The sequence below is a fragment of the Protopterus annectens genome, chromosome 2.part1, assembly GCF_019279795.1.
Source record: "Protopterus annectens isolate FY-2018-M chromosome 2.part1, PAN1.0, whole genome shotgun sequence".
Classification (NCBI taxonomy): Eukaryota; Metazoa; Chordata; order Ceratodontiformes; family Protopteridae; genus Protopterus; species Protopterus annectens.
This window is the reverse complement of record NC_056729.1, coordinates 341193428-341213016: the sequence shown is the minus strand read 5'-3', so window position 1 is coordinate 341213016 and position 19589 is coordinate 341193428. Positions and strand designations below refer to the sequence as shown.

At 41.5% G+C, this 19589-nt stretch overlaps 1 protein-coding gene across 6 annotated transcripts in view; it reads right to left on the bottom strand.

The window, feature by feature from the left end:
* Window positions 1-19589, bottom strand: part of SEPSECS (Sep (O-phosphoserine) tRNA:Sec (selenocysteine) tRNA synthase) — a 1234889-nt gene that overhangs the window by 917989 nt on the left and 297311 nt on the right. For all 6 annotated transcript variants that reach the window (XM_044062171.1, XM_044062175.1, XM_044062174.1 and 3 more), the window contains one exon: window positions 6835-6953. In XM_044062171.1, the coding sequence (XP_043918106.1) occupies window positions 6835-6953 (119 nt within the window). The remainder of the gene's footprint in view (window positions 1-6834; window positions 6954-19589) is intronic.

The window sequence follows — 19589 nt, the reverse complement described above, 5'->3', positions numbered from 1 at the left end:
CGCAGATACTTCCTGCAACTTAGTCTTATAGGCACATGAAGGTAAGCTTCCTTGAGATCTAAAGTTACCATCCAATGATCTTTGCCCAGCAGAGGTAAAAGCTGTTGTAACGTCAACATCTTGAACTTGGGAATGTCCAGATAAGTGTTGAGGATAGATAAATCCAAAATTGGTCTCCACGTGTTCCCCTTCTTTGGTACTAGGAACAGGCGAGAATAAAATCCTAGGCCCCTTTCTGGTACAGGGACTGGCTGAATGGCCCCTATTTGGAGTAACAGAGAAATTTGCTTGTGAGCCTCTTTCCTTTGTGGAGGGGGAACGTCTGGCATGCCTTTGAAAGGGGCAATGTATGGAAATAAAACCTGTAACCGTGGTGAATGATATCCAACACCCATCTGTCTTGAGTGATTAAATCCCAATTTTCTTTGAAAAGAGACAGTCTTCCTCCCAAAGGAGCTGCCAGGCGAGAATCTACTGGCAGCTGAAAAGGCAGGTCATTGGGTCTGTTTACGAAAGGACTGACCCCTGCCCTCACCAGAAGTCTGAGCAGGTGAACCCCTGTTCTAGGCCTAAAAGAACCTTGAGCTCTGCCCCTACCACGTCTAGACCTACCCCTAGACTGGGAATCATAAGCAGGATATGTCCATCCCTTAGTAGGCCAATTTCTACTAAACTTGGTGGCTGCACCTGCAAAAATCTTTAACAGTTTGCATAGACTTAGCTTTGTCCTCCATTTTCTTTAAGACTGCTTCCACAGGCGAACCAAATAACACATCAGACTGTAAAGGAGCATCCAAAATCCTAGTCTTAACATGCTCTGCTAAATTCTGATCCCTCAACCAGGCATGCCTGCGAAGAACAGAACTAGTGGCAGCCACCCTCGAGGAGGCCTGCACAGCATCAAAACCACATTGCAAAGAATGCTTACCCACTTGTTCAGACACATGAACTAAATCCAGCAACTCTTTACACTCTATACCTTCCGCCAAAGCATCCACCTTAGATTTCAATTGTGAAAGGAGATAATTTTGATATTTCAGCATGTGAAACTGACAATTCAACGCTCTCATGGCTAAAGTGGAAGAAGTATACACTTTCTTTCCCCACCTATCCAAAGCCCTTGCCTCTTTATCAGTGGGAACAGGATTTTTAACAACAGAGGCCTTAACACCTTTAGGCCCCTGAGAAACAGTTTCGGGTCTGCCCTAGGACTCTTAAACAGATACTTATGAGCTTCAGGCACCCTATAGTACCTATCAGGTTTAACAGGGGCAGGAGGCAAAGAATCAGGGTTCAGGGACGCCTCTGCAAAAACATCTTCCACCACATTCAACACAGGAGGTATAGCTAAGGGCCTATGCTGGGGTAAAAATAAGAATTCCTAAGCCTTTTCCTGGAATCAGAGTAATCTTGGCCTTCCCATTTAAAGTGCTCCCTCATGGAATGCAGAGTCTCTGAAAATGAGAAATCCTCAGGAGGAGAAGCTGTAGGAGTGGAATCATCCACATCAGAATCAGAATAAGGAGGATACTCCTGCAAGTCTTCCGCAGAAGACTCAGAAGCCTCTGAACACTGTTCAAAACTCTCAAACTCAGGTTCCACCCTAGGCCTCTTATCAGGAGGGGGCATAGAGCCTCTAATCATAGTAATTAAATCTTCTGCCATTTTAAGCATATGTTTCTTAGGCACAGAACCTGAAGTGCTAGGAGAAGCCCCCACTGAAGCTAAACTTGGCCTACCTCTCAAAGAAGTTTTGGAAACAGAAGGAGAGGCTCTAACTACCTTGGGAAGAGAGGGAAGAACAGTTACCTGAGAAGCCCCCTCAGCCTGGCCTATGTCCTGAGAGGGCACATCCTGTAACAGTAAAGTATCTGCCTGAGACTCCAAAGAAACTCCTGGCAAAACCTCTGGCTCCACTGAGCCTTCTAAAGAACCGACGTCCGGGACTGCCGGTTCATCAACCCTAGGCTTTGCTGTTTTGTCCTTGCGCTTCTTGGACGAAGCGGGCGTCGGAGCATCCGACGGCATTTTATAATTACAACGCTTCCCAAACACTAACCTGGCACAGTCTAACCTTCTCTTAATAGTGCGTTTGTTAAATCTAGCACAAGAGCGGCAACCAACAACGTCGTGCTCAGGCCCTAAACAAGGTATACACAAAGTATGGTAATCCCTATGCGGTATCTGCTTCCCACAAGAAATACAGTTATTCACTTTTTCTGACATCCGGTTAAATACTGAGGCAAGAAAAAACCAAAATGTTCCCCAACGGGGTACTTAGCCAACTTTGATTCGGTCTGAAACTCCGACTTCGGAAATTTTCAGAACGCCAACCTGCACTCGCAAAACTGCTTCTGCATCGGACCATGCGGCAAAAAAGACTGAGGATATGACGTCGGTCATGCGCATTAGTACCCTGACGTCCTGACATCAGTCTAATGCGCCTTGACCGACGTCAGCCATATACTTTGGTATTCGGGCCGACTGGACAGCGGACTACCCAATGGTTAGGACTGCAGCAATGTGGAATGAAGAACATCTGCCCACTGCAAAACATCCAGTGTCAGAAAAGGGTCTGGTCAAACAGCAGAATACAAAGTGGACAAGGGCCCTTTTCCAGCCACCATAAAAATGGAGGGGGAAGACAGGAAACCCATCTGAATCTCAGCCTTCACTAAGACCTTCACCATTAGATTTCAATCAAGATGGAGAGGAGGGCTATTAAGATACCCAATCAACACCACCACCAACATGAAGGAGGAAGGAGTAGACTTCAGGTACTTGGAAAGCATCCTTCCAGAGGTAAAAGTCAACTTCCTCCTAGGTGCAAGTTCCTGCAGGACCACTACCTACAATCAGGATACCCCAGAGGTGGAATCCTGCTCTGTATCAAGAACTTGACCTAGACTAGCCTTAGTGAAGAAGTTTCTCTTATAAGGGATTTGGAAGAGGAGAATGCCTATCAGTTTCCATGACTGCTCTGACCTCACTGATTTTCATTTTCTTAGTCACATTTCACTGGGTAATTTTAGACTATATTTACTGTAACATTTGTGGAGCATTTTGGAGGTAAAAAATGTAGCATTTATCAGCCAAGTGTTCTACCCCAGGCACACAACACAAGAGTTTGTGTGTGTCACGGTGGATTATCTTGTGCCCACACTTTTCAAATCATGAGGCCTTGGTCTTCATTTTTCATATTAAACAAAATATTATCAACCTAGCGTAATAAAAATATATTAAGCTAATAAAGCACACTAACAGCTGAAAGCACATAGCTTAAGTTCAATGTGCTCACTGAGGAAGTGGAAAGGAAAATTTAACTTATAATTATTAATTATAATTAATTTCAGTTTTTCTTTGCACTAGTGTAGTTAGGTTAGAGCAGCCCTAGCCTAACACTAATAACTTCCTCACAAAAAGGAAAAAAAAAAAAAAAAACAAATGTACTTAACTACAAAATATAAGTAATTGGTAACTGCAAGCTGTCCTTCAATAATGTCACACTCGAGCTTGAAATATACCAGCTTTAAACCCCAGCACAAGCACCCACTCTAACCTTAACCAGCAGCTCACTTCAACTCATTTAACGCTACAATTTCCAAAATCTATTTCCCCCAATACTTATCTATTTTTTTTTCCTTCATAAGTTGTACTTCTATTTTTGTCCCCACAAGAAGTTTTCAGGCAGATCTGACGAGGCATTTGCGAAAGCGTAGGAGCACAGATGGCTTTAGTTCTTTTTTTATTTTTGAGTTGGAACTATACAGATGACAAGTGTTTAATCTAACTTATTTTATATAAAAATGCATACTTCTCCTTCTACAGACCAAACCAACTGAAACCAGTGACAAATGTTTGTTTTTATTATTCTACTACACTTCCCCCACCCCCTGCCATTTCTCCAGTCCCTTTATGCTCCTGCAACGTCTACTTGTGTGCTGTAATAAAGTTTATAACCCCCTCCCTCACCCACTTGTATTGTTCCAGTCATTCATTGCCAAACTTGAGTTTCTAATGAAAAATGTGGTTTAGAAATTTAATACTTTATTTAAAACTAGAAAGTGTATGTTCGAGTGACTGGTTTGTTATTAATTAATGAAGTTAACTTAATTTAATCTTACATGTACACCTAGATGCCACAAAGTTGGAGCCTTTGCAGATTTATTTACATAAATGTCAATCAATTAACACTCCCACTTGGGCTTCACACAAATGCTTTACATTCCTCTGTTTTGTTTTTAAGAATCAGCACCAGGCTCAATTTGAACAAACCAAGCTACGCTCATCTGCCTGGAATTATTTTTAAATTTCACTTTACCAATAAAGAACTTCAACCACAATGGGCCCCTGGTCTTCCTTCTTTGCCTGAACAAAACAGTGCATTTTTTTGCTACAGATTCAAATACCATATGGTTTGAAGAGGGACCCACAGCGGCTTTTAAGAACTCCCTAACCTACTAAAAACCAAGGGGAACAGTAATTTTTTAAATGCTTAGTATTTCAATGCAATTGCAAGCTTGGAAGAGTCCTACAACTACTACCTGAACTGTAGCAAATAATATCTGGAAGTTAGGAAGCACGGTGCATTATGGGAGTGATGGGAAGACTGCAAGCCTGGGAGAACTTGGTAAGTGCAGAGGTAACTGCTGCCTGTGGCTACCAGTCTTAACTTTGAAGTGAACAGACTGGATCATGTAAGATCTGTGTTGCTTTACTTCAACTTAAGAGGGTCAACTTGGGTAACTTCTGTAAACACTTAAACTTGTGGTGTTGTAACAATATAAAACTCCAAAGGGTGAACAATGTCCATGTCAGTTCCAATCCATTCCTAAAACGATGTAGACTTTACTCCTAGGCCTCTACTGGTGATGGCAAAAAACCTTGAACCACATAGGTAGGTACTAGGTTATCGGCCCTGGGGCCTATACAAGCCCAGCCAAAAAGGTACCCTGGCTTTTGCCACCCAAGAAATTTATTGTCCTGTGGCACTGTCGAGCAGAGCCACAGAGTTGATCTTCGGGGTGAATTTTCTATTTCCCATCCAATCATCAAGATTTTTCTTGAAGAGTGCTACAGGTTCATAGGTACATCCTGTTACAGCCTGTCACTCATTGCGTGGGTACCACATTTGATAGCTGTGGCTTAGAATAACTTTCAAGACTTAGAACTTTCACTAATAAAAACATCAAATAAAAACTACTGAGCCTTCAGATCGTCCCACACCTTCAACAGCTTTACTTGTGCAGATGAGCACTTTCATTAAACAGACTTTATCCACTGAGACACAACTGCCACCTGTGGTTCCCACACAGTCCGTGACAAGTGACAAAATGTAAGTCAAGGGTTTCTGCCACCACAAGAAGTTTGACAGTAATGTCTACATAATCATACAGATGTGGGTTTGGAATTCACATGGAAGTTATACACCCTCTGGTGTTTTATATGCCATTTTTCAGGGACTTGACTCTGGAAGACATTGCATCTGCCAGTGAAGGACTGCAAACACTAACATAAGTTAGCATCCCAACAAGCACTGTGAAGGGGTATGGGCTTAGCAGTTGTTGGAAACCTGAAGTAATGTAGAGAGGATTATTTACTTTTTAATTCACACATCAGCAAGGTAGGCCCACCTGGCAAGAGTGTTTCATTTAGGTGATAGAGGAGCATTATGTAGTTATGGGACTTGCTCAGAATAGCACAGTATGTAAAATTATGTCAAATTTTCAAAATAAACTGGGCCTATAAATGGGTTTTGAAGGCTGTTATTCTTTCTCAAATTATCCATGTAATCCAATGCAAGTTAACAGGATCAGCTGAAACCTACCTCAGCACTCAAGCAGCACAAGTAGAAATACTAATCCTACATAGGGCCCAAGTACAATAAAAGATGTGCTTATGCACAGATTCAGTCACACACAACATATATACGGGCAACATGGGATCTCACCAGCTCACCCATGGTGCACTTCGGATGTAGGAGGAAACCAACGCACCAGACTAAAACAAGGATATAAGGAAAACATGCAGACTTCATACAGAAGGCACCCCACCTGAGAACCAAACTGGAACTGGAGCGACAAGAACTGTTAGGCAGGAATGTCACCTTATTGTTTCATTTTAAACATCAGACTAAATATGCATACTACTTGCAATAAGGTGTGGTTTGGGAAAAAGAAAATAAAAAGAAGGTGGTGACATGTGGGGATAACAATCTGCCAAGAACATCATTCTCTAGCTCAGCATAGCCACTGTGTGAAAACATGCACCTGAAAGGTGTTGAGCACAAGTACTGCATCACATTTGCTGGCCAACAGGGGGAGGAGTTAGGAAATAAATGAAAAATCCAAGCTGGTACAGAAAACATCTTTATGATGGCCCACCCTAAACCCAACTGCCTGGATGCAAGATGAAACTACTGAAAGGTATTTCCCTCTGGAAAGCAGTGACCACCACATGATGATGAGAGAAGCTGACGAGACAGTTCAGGTGAAAAAGTGGTATTATAGGGGTGCAAGAGGTGACCTAATGCTCAAGGCTGGTAAAAGCCAAAAACATAAACAAACATATAAATCAATAAACAAACAGATGCAAGACATCTTGCACGTGTGTTTGTAGTTTTGAAGAGTACTAAACACATATACTTAGAAAATTACACATAAAACAGCATAAGGCATCCCTGTCTCATTATTACCTTACAAAACCTGTATATGCATTGAAATTTATTTAGGCTCACTGACATTCAAACTCTTTGCATCCATTAACACATGACCTTCAATAAGAGTTAAAGCAAACATTTTTTATGATATTCTTATTTTTAAAAGGGTGACATACCTGCAATCTTAATTATGTCCAGAACTACAGAATTTGTCAGCTTGTTCAAAAGGCTAGACCCTGCTGCTTTGGGCTGGACAGCAGCAATATCACCTGATCTTCCAATGCCATGAACTAATCTAAGGGAAATACAGACAAAGTAAATCAGCTCAATGCAGCTTGCTTAGTATACTAAAGACTATGATTTACCTTTTTTGCCCATCCTGCAGAGGAGCAGCTCTGTTCTACTCTGCAAGGCAAAACAAGTGCCACTTCCCTCACCATCCAGCAATACACTGTGTATTTATCATGACCTCTGGTCTGCTCCCCAGAAAGAAAACACAGGTGGAAGGAGACCTCCATCAATAACCCTACTACCACACAGGCTTGTGCGCGTGCATGGGCACACACACAGTGGTGTCACTCAGAGAGCAACCAGTTTCACAAGCAGCCATCCTTTAAAGCTCTAATGCATTAACATCATCATGTGCACACTCGTCCATGCCCATACCTTTAAATACCACTTTCTACCATTACCTGACTTGCCAACTGCTACATTTCCAACTCGACACTATAAGGCTACTGTTTTAGTAGTCCACCTGCCCTTTTTCCGGGATTGGACCTGGGTCTTCATAAACAACAGTGCAGCTGCAGAAATGCATTCTATGCACCATATTTAGTGTATCACCTAGAATTACCATCATTCACAGACACACACACACAGCAGCAATAACAGCTGGTGTGCAAAAGAATGGGGTTTTCTTTGACTGGAGCAGTGGCACACACATACAGTGCTGTGCTGCATTATGTACAATAGTGCTGGGGACTTGATCCCTGTGCAGTACAGCTACATGAAGCAGCAAGGAAAGCTACCTAGGAAGGTCCGTCACACTTACTAAGTAACTGTACCTGCTGTGCTCTGCTACACTGTTGTATCACACAGTCACTCAAAAATGTTTTTAAACTCATTTGGTATGATGACATACAGAGGGACATTACCAAAATATGATAATGAGGGGATATATTGCTCTGAGAGCTCCCACAAGCAAGAGCTGTGAGTGAGAACATGGACAGAATGATTTCTGCACGTCTGCACCATAGGGAACTCTGCTGAAAGTAAAGTTTCTACTACCACACAAAAGAGAGTTTTTTATTTTTATTTTTATTTATTTATTTATTTTTTTAACTTGGAACTAATGCTGCTGTTCAGCTCTGTAAGATAAAAAAACACATCAGTAAGGAAGGGGAATCAATTTTCAACTGTACTACATCAACCGCAGGTGCACAGTTTTGGTCCAATAACTTATCCATCTAGGATCAATCCACACACAGCTAGTACAGTGTATATGAATTGTGTATAATTCTGGAGGGGTTCATTTGTGTGCACTCTGTGCACATATCACTACCACAATACAATGGGTTAATACCACACACAAGGTTTTGCCCTACTGTACAACATTTTTTATGAATTAGCTTTAGCACATCATTCTACTGCGCACCAGCCCTGCCCTTTGGGGCAAAATATTCATGAAACCCACCAAAAGAACTGGTCAACAGACTCATATAGTCTGTCTTTCTCCTAATGTGGACTGCACCATCTTAGTAATGGGTGCTAACCATAACATTGCCCCTTTCTTTCTAACTCTACACCTTACCTTCATAAAAAAACTTCCTATAACACTACTACTACACAAAACACACTCTGACAAACACTCACAGACACACACAAAAGTACAGTTTTGTACCTACCATAAATGTAGATGTTCGAGTGCTAATACAGCTGCAGTCATAACAGGTGGGTTCTCCTGCCGTCAGGCGGGTCCTCGGTCGGCCGAATTCCAAAGTCTAGGTCCGGCGTCGGTTGTCGTCGCTTCTTCCCTGACGTCAGTGCGACAGGGGTATAAAGGGACCAGCCAACGCCATTTTCTTCAGTTTTTCTTGCCCCAGATGTCAGGTGCCCCCAAAAGGAAGGCAATACCTAAATTGGTGTAATAATGCAGTGTAATATAATCAAAATACAGTAGTTGCAAGCAAATACATCATAAATGAATACCCCAATCAGGTTGTATGAGGATGTGTTAGCCTATAGGCCCGTCCCAAGAGGGGAAGGAGGGAGGGAAACCTGGACTGCAGCTGTATTAGCACTCGAACATCTACATTTATGGTAGGTACAAAACTGTACTATGTTCATCGTGCATACAGCTGCAGTCATAACAGATGGGTAGAATCCCAAAGCTAAGAAAGGGGTGGTAGGCACTAGGTGGAACTAGGAGTAGCCAAAATGCCCTGCAAGACTGCAGTGGCAAAGCCTGCTCTAGTTTTGGCGTATAATGGTAGGTTGTAGTGCTTGGAGAAGGTATGCACAGAACTCCAAGTGGCTGCTTGCAAAATATCTTTGGTAGGAACTCCTCTGAGGAAAGCTGCAGAGGTGGCTGTGGCCCTGGTGGAATGAGATCTAATGCCTGTAGGTACAGTTTTGCCATGAAAGGAATAGCAAAAGCGTATGCAGTGGGCTATCCATTTTGAGAATGTCTGTTTGGAAATTGGCTTTCCTTGAGCTCCTACAGCATAGGACACAAAGAGCTGTTCTGATTTTCTGAAAGGCTTTGTTCTGTCCAAATAATACAGCAGTTGTCTGTGGATGTCCAAGGAATGCAGTAATCTCTCCCCTTTGTTTTGAGGATTAGGATAAAAAGTAAGTAAATGTATGGCCTGATTTAAAGCTACCCTGGATACCACTTTAGGCATAAAGGACGGGTTGGTTCATAAGGAAACTCTGTCCTGATGGAAGATGATAAAAGGCTGCACAGCCATGAGAGCCTGTAGTTCTGAAACTCTACGAGCTGAGGTGATAGCCAGAAAGAAAGCTGTTTTCCAGGACAAATATTGCAAATCTGATGAGGCAGCTGGCTCAAAGGGAGGCAAGGTCAGTTTTTCCAGAATGAAATTAAGATCCCAAGCAGGTATTGGTTGTTTCCTTGGAGGTCTTAGATTCTTAGCCCCTCTGAGGAACTGTCTTAAGAGAGGGTGAGAGAATAAAGGTGGATCAGTGTTGTATTCTGCAGAAATGGCTGAGGCATGGATTTTGAAGGAGGAGAATGAAAGTCCACTGCTTAGCAGCTCAGCCAAATACTGTAGTATTTGAGGTAAATTCAGTTTTCCAGGATCCTGGCCCTTTTTCTCATTCCAGACACAAAACCGTTTCCATTTTGCGGAGTAAGCTTTTCTAGTTGATGGCCTTCTGGCCTCCAAAATGACATCCTGCACCTCCTTGGAGAGTAGGGTCTGTTGTGATGCTAAGGAATCTTCCATGCGGCTAGATTGAGTGTTTTTAGCTGGCTGTGAAGAGTTTTGAAGCTGCGCTGAGTCAGAAGAAGAGGCATTAGAGGCAGGGTCCATGGTGGGGAATGCGTCAGACTCCTCAGGAGTGGGTACCAGTGTTGCCTTGGCCAGTCCGGAGCAATGAGAATCATCCTTGGTCTGTCTGCTCTGGTTTTCAATAGAACTTTGGGCAGCAGAGGAAGAGGTGGGAAGGCATAAACTGTCATTGATGTCCAACTGAAAGAGAGCGCGTCCACTCTCCAGGCCTTTGGATGGAAAATCCTTGAGCAGAATTTTGTCAATTGGTGATTTTTGTGAGAGGCAAAGAGATCTATGTCTGGCCTTCCCCATTCTTGGATTATTTCTGTAAAAACTTTTGGATGCAATTTCCATTCGTGTGGATCTGTCGTATTCCTGCTTAGGTTGTCTGCCAGCGTGTTTTCCTTGCCTGGCAAGTACTGTGCTTGTAGTTCCATTTGTAAGTCCATGGCCCTGTTCCAAAGTGACATGGCCAGTCTGCATAGGGGGCAAGAATGTGTTCCTCCCTGTTTGTTTATGTACCACATAACTGTGGTGTTGTCCGTTCTTATCAATAGTTGACCTGGTTGTAGAAGGTCCTTGAAAGCTATAATAGCATTTATTACTGCTAGCATTTCCTTTTGATTGATGTGAAGGTGCTTTTCTTTTTTGGACCATTTGCCCTGAAAGCACCGATCTGTCATGTGCGCCCCCCAGGCATAGTCCGAGGCGTCTGTTGTGATGACTTGATTTGCTTGAGGCTTGCTGAATGGAAGACCTGTGTTTGTTTGGCATGCTTGAGCCCACCACAGAAATTCCTTTTGCAGACATTTAATTAGTGGTATAATTGTTTCCAAACTGTGGCTGTGTTGAGACTATATGTTTTTCAGGTACCATTGTAGTTTCCTCATATGCAGCTTTGCACATGGGATTAGTAAGATGCAAGATGCCATGAATCCCAGAGCCTTCAGGATTTTCCTTGCAGTCAGCCTGGTGCAATTTGCTAGTGCTCTGAAGTATTGAATTAGTTGCCCCTGCTTCTCTGGCGTGAGGCAGGCCATCTGGGTGTTTGTGTCCAAGTTGGTACCCAGGAAAATTATCTTCCGAGACGGTATTAGCCTTGACTTCTTTTTGTTGACTGTGTATCCCAGAGAGTTCAACAACATTATTACATAAGCCAGATGTTTCAGAAGAATGTGCTTGCTGTCCGCTTGGATCAGGCAGTCGTCCAAATAGGGGTATATTTGTATCCCTTGAAGTCTGCAGTAGGCAATTACTGATGCCAGGCATTTCGTGAATACTCTGGGCGCAGTAGATAAGCCAAAGGGCAATGCAGAGAATTGATAATGGGTTGAACCTGCAAGAAATCTGAGGTACCTTCTGCAATTTTGTCTGATTGGAACATGCAGGTATGCCTCCTTGAGGTCCAATGTTACCAGCCAAGACTCCTTGCCCAGCATGGGAAAAAGTTGCTGTAGAGTGAGCATCTTGAATTTTGGTACGAGTAGAAATGTGTTTAGGATGGATAGGTCCAAAATAGGTCTCCAATCTTTTCCCTTCCTTGGTACCAGAAATAGCCTGGAATAAAAACCTTGACCTTGTTCGTGCGTAGGTACCTCTTGAATAGCTTTCATGTTTATGAGATCTGTAATTTGCCTTTGTGCCTCTGCCCTTTGATTGTGTGGCAGGTTTGGCATGCCTCTCATTTTTGGAAGGGTGTGAAAATGGAATTTGTAGCCTCTGTTTATAATGTCCAGGATCCATTTGTCCTTTGTGACAATATGCCAATTTTTTGAAAATAATGCCAGCTTTCCTCCTAAGGGGGCTGCCATTTGCGACTTGCTTGGCATGCAAAGGGGAAAGTCATTGGGTTTGCTTTCTGAAAGATTGCGAGTTATCCTCACCACCTCTTTGTGTAGGAGCTTGCCATTGTCTGCCTCTAAACGATCCTTGGGATTGTCCTCTGCCCCTCGGGTGCCTCTATCTGCCTCTTTGGGGTCTGTCCGTGGCAGGAAAGGACCAATTTTTGGAAGGCCAATTTCTACTGAAACGTGGGGGTTGTACCTGTAGAAAATCTTTCACAGTCTGCATTGATTTAGCCTTTTCCTCCATTTTCTTTAATACCTCCTCAGCATTAGCACCAAATAGTACATCCTTTTGAAGAGGGGCGTCTAGTAAATTAGCTTTGACTTGATCAGGCAAGGCTTGTTCCTTGAGCCAGGCATGTCTACGTAGGACTGATCCTGTAACAGCAGCTCTACATGAGGCCTCTAGAGCATCAAAACCACATTGTAAGGTATGCTTACCCACTTGTTCTGCACTATGCATCAAATCCTGCAACTCCTTCAAGTCTGGTTGTTCAGGTTGTGACATTTTACTTTTCAATTGTGATAACAAAAACTGTTGGTATTTTAGCATATGGAACTGACCAGTTTAAGGCCCTCATGGTTAAGGTAGCCGAGGTATATATCTTTTTTCCCCACCTTTCTAAGGATCTGGAATCTCTCTCTGAAGGTAATGGATTTTTAGCAGTGGAGGCCTTAACTCTCTTGGGGCCCTGTGAGATGGTTTCTGGGTCAGCAGCATGGCTTTTGTATAGAAATTGGTGTGAGTCAGGAACCCTGTAGTACCTGTCAAGCTTAACTGGAGCTGGAGGCAGAGAGTCCGGGTTAAGGCAGGCCACCGAGTAAACATCATCTAGGATGTCCAAGACAGGAGGTATAGCCAGAGGCCTGTGCTGAGGTAGCAAGAGAAATTCCCTAAGCCTTTTCTTGGAATCTGAATAATCTTGGCCTTCCCAGTGGAAGTGTTCCCTTAAGGTATGCAAAGTTTCCCCAAATGAGTAATCCTCTGGGGGGGATACAGAAGGGATGGACTCCTCCGCATCAGAGTCTTCAAAAGGGGAGTAAAAATGTTCCTGATCATCAGAGTGCTCTGAAATAATGGAGCCCTGATCAGAGGAGGGGGAATCTTCCTCCACTCTGGGCCTTTTGTCCGGTGGGGGTTGAGAACCTCTGATAAGAGTAATTAAATCCTCAGCCATTTTAAGCATCTGTTTTTTAGGCATGGGGCCTGGAGATGAGCCCTGTGTAGCTTGTCTCAGAGTGCATGGTAGCTTTAGACTTAGTGAAAGCCTTGATGGAGAAAGAAGAGGAAGGTCTGAAGACACCTTGAGTGGAGGTGGACCTGTCCACATTTTGAGTTTCAACGCCAAGAGTGGCTTCGGTATCTGTAGTCGGGGTGTGGGCCGAGGAGCCTGCGACCTCGGGTACAGGAGACACCGCCAAAGAAGTGTCGTCGGTAGTCAGGGGCTGCATAGGCGCCTCGCTGAGAACCGGACCACGTGTAGTCGGCTTTAGCGTGGTGTCGGTAGAGGCCGCGGACCTCGTGTGTCGGTCCTTATCTTTGTGTTTTTTTGACAAAACTGGAGTCGGAGTATCCGACGACATAATATAGTTAAATGTTTTCCCAAAATAATGCTGGGCGAACTCCGCCCGACGCTTAATAGTGCGTTTGTTGAATGTAGCACAAAAGCGACAGACCGAGACGTCGTGGTCTGGGCCTAAACAAGGTATACAGAGGGAATGGAAATCCTTATGCGGTATTTGCTTCCCACAAGAAATACAATTATTAACTTTGTCTGACATCAGTCTGAGGCAAGACAAGTTTCCCCAACGGGGTACTTAGCTTTCAAGAAGACTTCGGTTTCAAAATTTTCGTAATTTCAGGAGCTGGCCGACCGGCACTTGCAAACTGCTTCTGCTTCGGGCACCGTGTGGCAAGAAAGACTGAAGAAAATGGCGTCGGCTGGTCCCTTTATACCCCTGTCGCACTGACGTCAAGGAAGAAGTGACGACAACCAACGCCGGACCTAGACTTTGGAATTCAGCCGACCAAGGACCCGCCTGACGGCAGGAGAACCCATCTGTTATGACTGCAGCTGTATGCACGATGAACATCAACACTGTATCCATCCCCTAGCTTAATCATTACCCTACCCCTAAAATACAGGGATTTGAACACAAACATACAACACCTATCCTTCACTCATGCCTGACCCCAACGTTAACTTACACATGCAAAAATGCACTCACCACTCCTTCCCAACTTACCTGTGTCGACATTACTCACCATCGACATTTCCACCACTCAGCTATCCGTACTGTCAACTTTAATCAATATGCATTTGTCAAAGAAACAGCACTCGACAAAATGTGGGGGAACCTACATATATATATATATATATATATATATATATATATATATATATATATATAGATGTATAGATATATATAGATATATATATATATATATACACATACATACACTATACATACTACTACTTCTGTTTGTCAAAAAATCACTGTCTACAAACAGAAAGTCGAGCCCACTTAAGCGAAAGTGCACTTCAACAAAAGTGCACTTTCGTGAAAGCTGATTCACCGAAGCACGGTACAGTGGGGATAAGGAAATATATCCTTTTCTCCACTGTAGTGCAAACTCAGAAGCGGGGGTGTAGGGGGCACAGCCACTCACATGGGGGTGCATGGGGGGTTTGGCCCCTTACAAAACTGTGTCTGTAGCATTTATTTTATGTTTTCCCCCAATTTGGTTAATTGGCTTTCGCGAAAGTGCACTTTCATTGAAGTGCACTTTGGCTTAAGTGGGCTCAACTTTTTGTTTGTCGACTAAGTGATTTCTCGACAAACAGAAGTAGGTCTATATATATATATATATATATATATATATATATATATATATATATATATATATACATACATACATAATTTATTTATTTATATGTATATATTCCACAGAAAGTCTCATAAACAAACGTGAACTAGACTGCACTAAAAGCAAAATGTATCAATGGTCTTAAAATAAAACTCTCTCACTTTTATTAGTCAAAAAACAACAACATACAACTGGTAAGCACTTTTGTCCCACTTATGAAACTTTTTCAGACCAAGCTGTACTCACTGAAAACCTCACTAAACACATTTAATTAAAATCATGTGACTTAACATTAGTCAAGGATTTATAACCCTTGCCTTTTCAAGACCACTTTGTAATTTTCCCTTTCATTCATACCAGGAAAATTCCATGCATTACATTTTACCTGCCAACAATATTCTTTCCAATTTAATTCATCTTTCACATCTAACCTAACACTATAGTTTAGCACGTATTATTTATTTCCAACTATGTTTTTGTATTGCTTAGCCATTATCGGCTTCTTTGATATCTACAGCCCTTAGATGTTCATACATTCTTTTGTAAAATTCTCTACATGTTCTACCAATATAAAACGCAGAACAAAACCCACACAAAACAACATAAACTACAAATTTAGATTTACAATTATATTCAAGTCGTAACTTAATATTACAATTCTTTGCTATTATCCTCACTTCACTTCCTTCAAGTACAAATACAAACTGACAAAACCTACAACTACCACATCTCAACATGTCTTTACTATCTTCTGTTAACTAATTAAACTATTTTTATATAAATATTCTTTTAAATTGTTCCCCCTTCGGGAAAGAAATACTGGAATATCTCCAGTAATTCCCCTTACATCTGCAAAATTATTAAGAAACCTCCAGTTATTCTTAACTATCTGCTTTATGCTGGCTATATTAACTGAACTTTGTAACACACAAGCTAATGCATAATCTTTTGTTTTCCTCTCATCCATGGCTGATATTTTATTATTTGGGATACCAGCTTCCCTCACATTTTTAACTTCCTGTATTATATTACTTGGGTATCCCCATTCCAAAATCAAACCAAAATGAGCATGCATAGTGTGTGTTATCTGCAAATTCAGTGTTATAACATCGCTCTACTAGGTCTCAGTGTAGTGCACATTCAGTTGGGTGCCTGACGCCAAATATATCTCACTTTCTCTCAGTGTGTGTGTGTGTCTCTCTCTCTCTCTCTATATATATATATATATATATATATATATATATATATATATATATACATACACACACACACACACACACATACAAACTGTGTGCACAAAACAGCCAGGAAATGCACATAACCATACCAATAACACCACAGCATCTAACAAATTTCAGCATTCCACAAATAAAATGTAATAACAGTCCAAATAATGCCAGATTTAATCCTCTGGGGAATGTAAAAACAAACAGCAAACAGATGGAAATTTCACATTTGCAGACCAGTTCCGTCCACTGGCATCATCAGTGAAATACAGGAAATAGCAGTATAATGAATTTAAACTTCTGGATTTAAAGAAACAGCACACTTATTTATATCATTCTCTAATGTAAACTATATTTACATCAAATTCAACTAATGTAAGTAGTCTATATTCACTCCAATTAGATTTTGTAAGACCATGTACTAAAGATACCAATGTTATGAATGATGTACAAGTACCGCAAAAACTGGTCGAGGTACTTCTTCAGAAATACATACTGAATTTGTATTGAAGCTATTAGCCTTGGTACTTGAACACAATGCATTTAGGTATAACAATGAATGGTACATCTTCAAGTTAAAGGTACTGCTATGGGCATATACTTTTGCCGCTATACATGCAGACCTTTTTATGAGATATTTTGATGACTGTTGGTCTGTTTGGACGGGTCTTGTGGATACTTGGAAGGAATTTGTTGAATATTTGAACTTTAATACTTTTTTGTTTAAAATTTTTGGGCAAGACTGATCTATTTAATAGAGAGTTTTTAGACATAAATGTAATGAAATTAATTGATGGCACTATGGCTACAAACCTTTATTGCAAACCTTTTACCAGAAACTCCATGCTGGAGGCCTCTAGCTATCATTCCAGTCATATAATTCAAAACTTACCTACAGCACAATTTTTAAGACTGAGGCGCATTTGGAATTTGATGAAACTAATTGAATCAGAGGCAGCTAAAATGGAAGCCATGTTTATTTATTAAAACAGGCTACAATGAAAGACTGGTAAAACATGCACAAACTACAGCCACTAATCATTCGAGAGAAGAATTGCTAAAATCTATAAATAAGAATGTACAATCCAGTGAACCTGTGTCAGTACCTAGATTAATTACTACTTATGATACCAATACCTTCAAAATTTGAGAAGTTATTAATAAACATTGGCATTTCCTAAAGACAGGTACATTTCTTGAGCAATGCCTTGATGAATACTGCCATTTTGGTTACCGAAAAAGTAAAACCACAGGTGAATACCTTTCTGGTTTAAAAAAAAAAAAAAAGTCTGTGCAAATAGTGGATCTAATAGGATGATTATTAAGGTCAGCACATTTTGTGGGAACTGCATTTACTGTAAGACAATTTCTAGAACTAAATTGTTCACCTCTATTAATAAATCAAAAGTTTTTGATATTAGATATTTGATTACATGTAATACTGGATGGGTAATGTACATGTCAGTATGTCTATGTGGTGCATTCTATGTTGGACAAATGTCAAGGCCTTTAAAACAAAGAATAGCTGTTCATTTGAGTGATATTAACTGAAGACGTACAAGGAGTGCTTTGTATAAACATACATTAGAACAGCGGTCCCCAACCACTGGGCCGCAGACCGGTACCGGCTGTGGATCATTTGTTACCAGACCACACAGAAGGGAGTGAAACAAAAAAGTGAATGCGTCTATGTATGTGTGTGTGTGTGATTATGTTTCCGTGTGTGTGTGTGTGTGTGTGTGTGTGTGTGTGTGTGTGTGTGTGAGTGAAAGCGTGCATGAAAGCAGGAGACTGTATATGTGTGTATGAGAGTGTAAACAGTGAGATCAAGCAAGCCGCTATGAATGCGTGCATGAAAGCAGAATGTGTGAGTATGAAAGCAGAACAGATTGCGTATGTGTGTGTATGAGACAATGAACAGTGAGATAGAGAGAAACGTTATTTTACGCTCACTAAGCATTTTGCTGTTTAACAAGTATAAAATAAAAATAAATGAAATGGAAAAAAGTGTGCGTGCGTGTGTGTGTGTGCGTGTGTGCATGAGAAAGAGAGAAGAGAGAGAGAGAGTGTGAGAGTTAGAGTACAGAGTGGCAGCGATCCCTGGCAGCAGCATGAATTAAGAGGTCTGCATACCTCTCAACCTCTCACAATAATTCTGGACAGAGCCCATAGCTCTCAATCTCTGGGCACAAAAAAATCTGGACAAAGCCAAAAATAATAGGGGGAAAAAACCCAAAAATAGGGACAAATTTTAAATATTGCTCTTATAAACTTAGAAAGTTGACAGAATGCAAGCTGAGCAGCCAAGTGCTCTGAATCATGTAAAACATTCCGCTATTAACATTGACATGGCCCACTGTTTTGCATCAAACAGTGGTGACTCTGCTACGCAAGTTTTGATTGGTTCATATACCGCAATTACAGCCAATCGGCATTGCAGTATACAAACCAATCAACTAACCGCACCTGTGGCAAAGGGAGACAATGGCAAGCACCGCAATTCATCCAATCACAAACTGGCAATAGTTTTCACGTGACTGCTATATGGTCAAACTGATAAAAAGTCTTGAATGGCCGAAAATGTGTTACAAGCGACAATACAAAAATGGTCCTGGAGGATGCACAGCTGCTGCCCCTGCTCCCATCTGCTGACTTTGGAGAGGAACCGGGCAGCTCTTCTTCCAGCTCGGCCTTTTACTGGTCCAGGCAAGTTTTGAATGAGGATGGAAGTTGTTACTGACAGGTCACCATTCAAAACTGTTTTCTTGTGGAAGTTTTTGTTTTATTACTTTTTATATACCATTCCCTGAAACAACATGAGATGGGATATTTCAGAACTTGAAATGTCAGATAAATATGTTAATGTGTTATTTCAGTATCATTGTAGGTGCTAGTTACTAGTGCCTTTGAGATCTAATTCAGCTGTATGCAGCATACCACTCAAACTCTTAGCACAAGAAATATGGACAAAGCCAAAAATAATGGGGAAACAAAGAATCCAAAATGGGTGCAGATTTTAAATATTGTTCTTATAAACTTAGAAAATTGCTAGATTCTGAAAAAGGTTTCCATTAGATTTCTGTACCTCTCAACCATACCTCTCAACCTCTGGCAAAATAAACCTGGACAGAGCCACAAATAATAGGGACATACTTTAAATATTGCCCTTAAAAACTTAGAGTGGGGTTTTCTGCAATGGCAGCAACTAAACAAAATTATGGACTAGAGTGAACATAAGGCACACACTTCGGGTGTCACTGTCTCCCATCACCCCTACATGGGACCATCTAGTTGCAGGGAAACAAGCTCAGGGCTCCCACTGATTCTGCGTTATGGTGAGTTGTACTTATTACGCACTTTACTATGCTTTATTTTTGTGTGCGCATGATGGCCGGTATGTGGAAAATTGTCTTGCATGAAACCAGTCCTTGGTGCAAAAAAGGTTGGAGACTGCTGCATTAGAACATATGGCAGCCT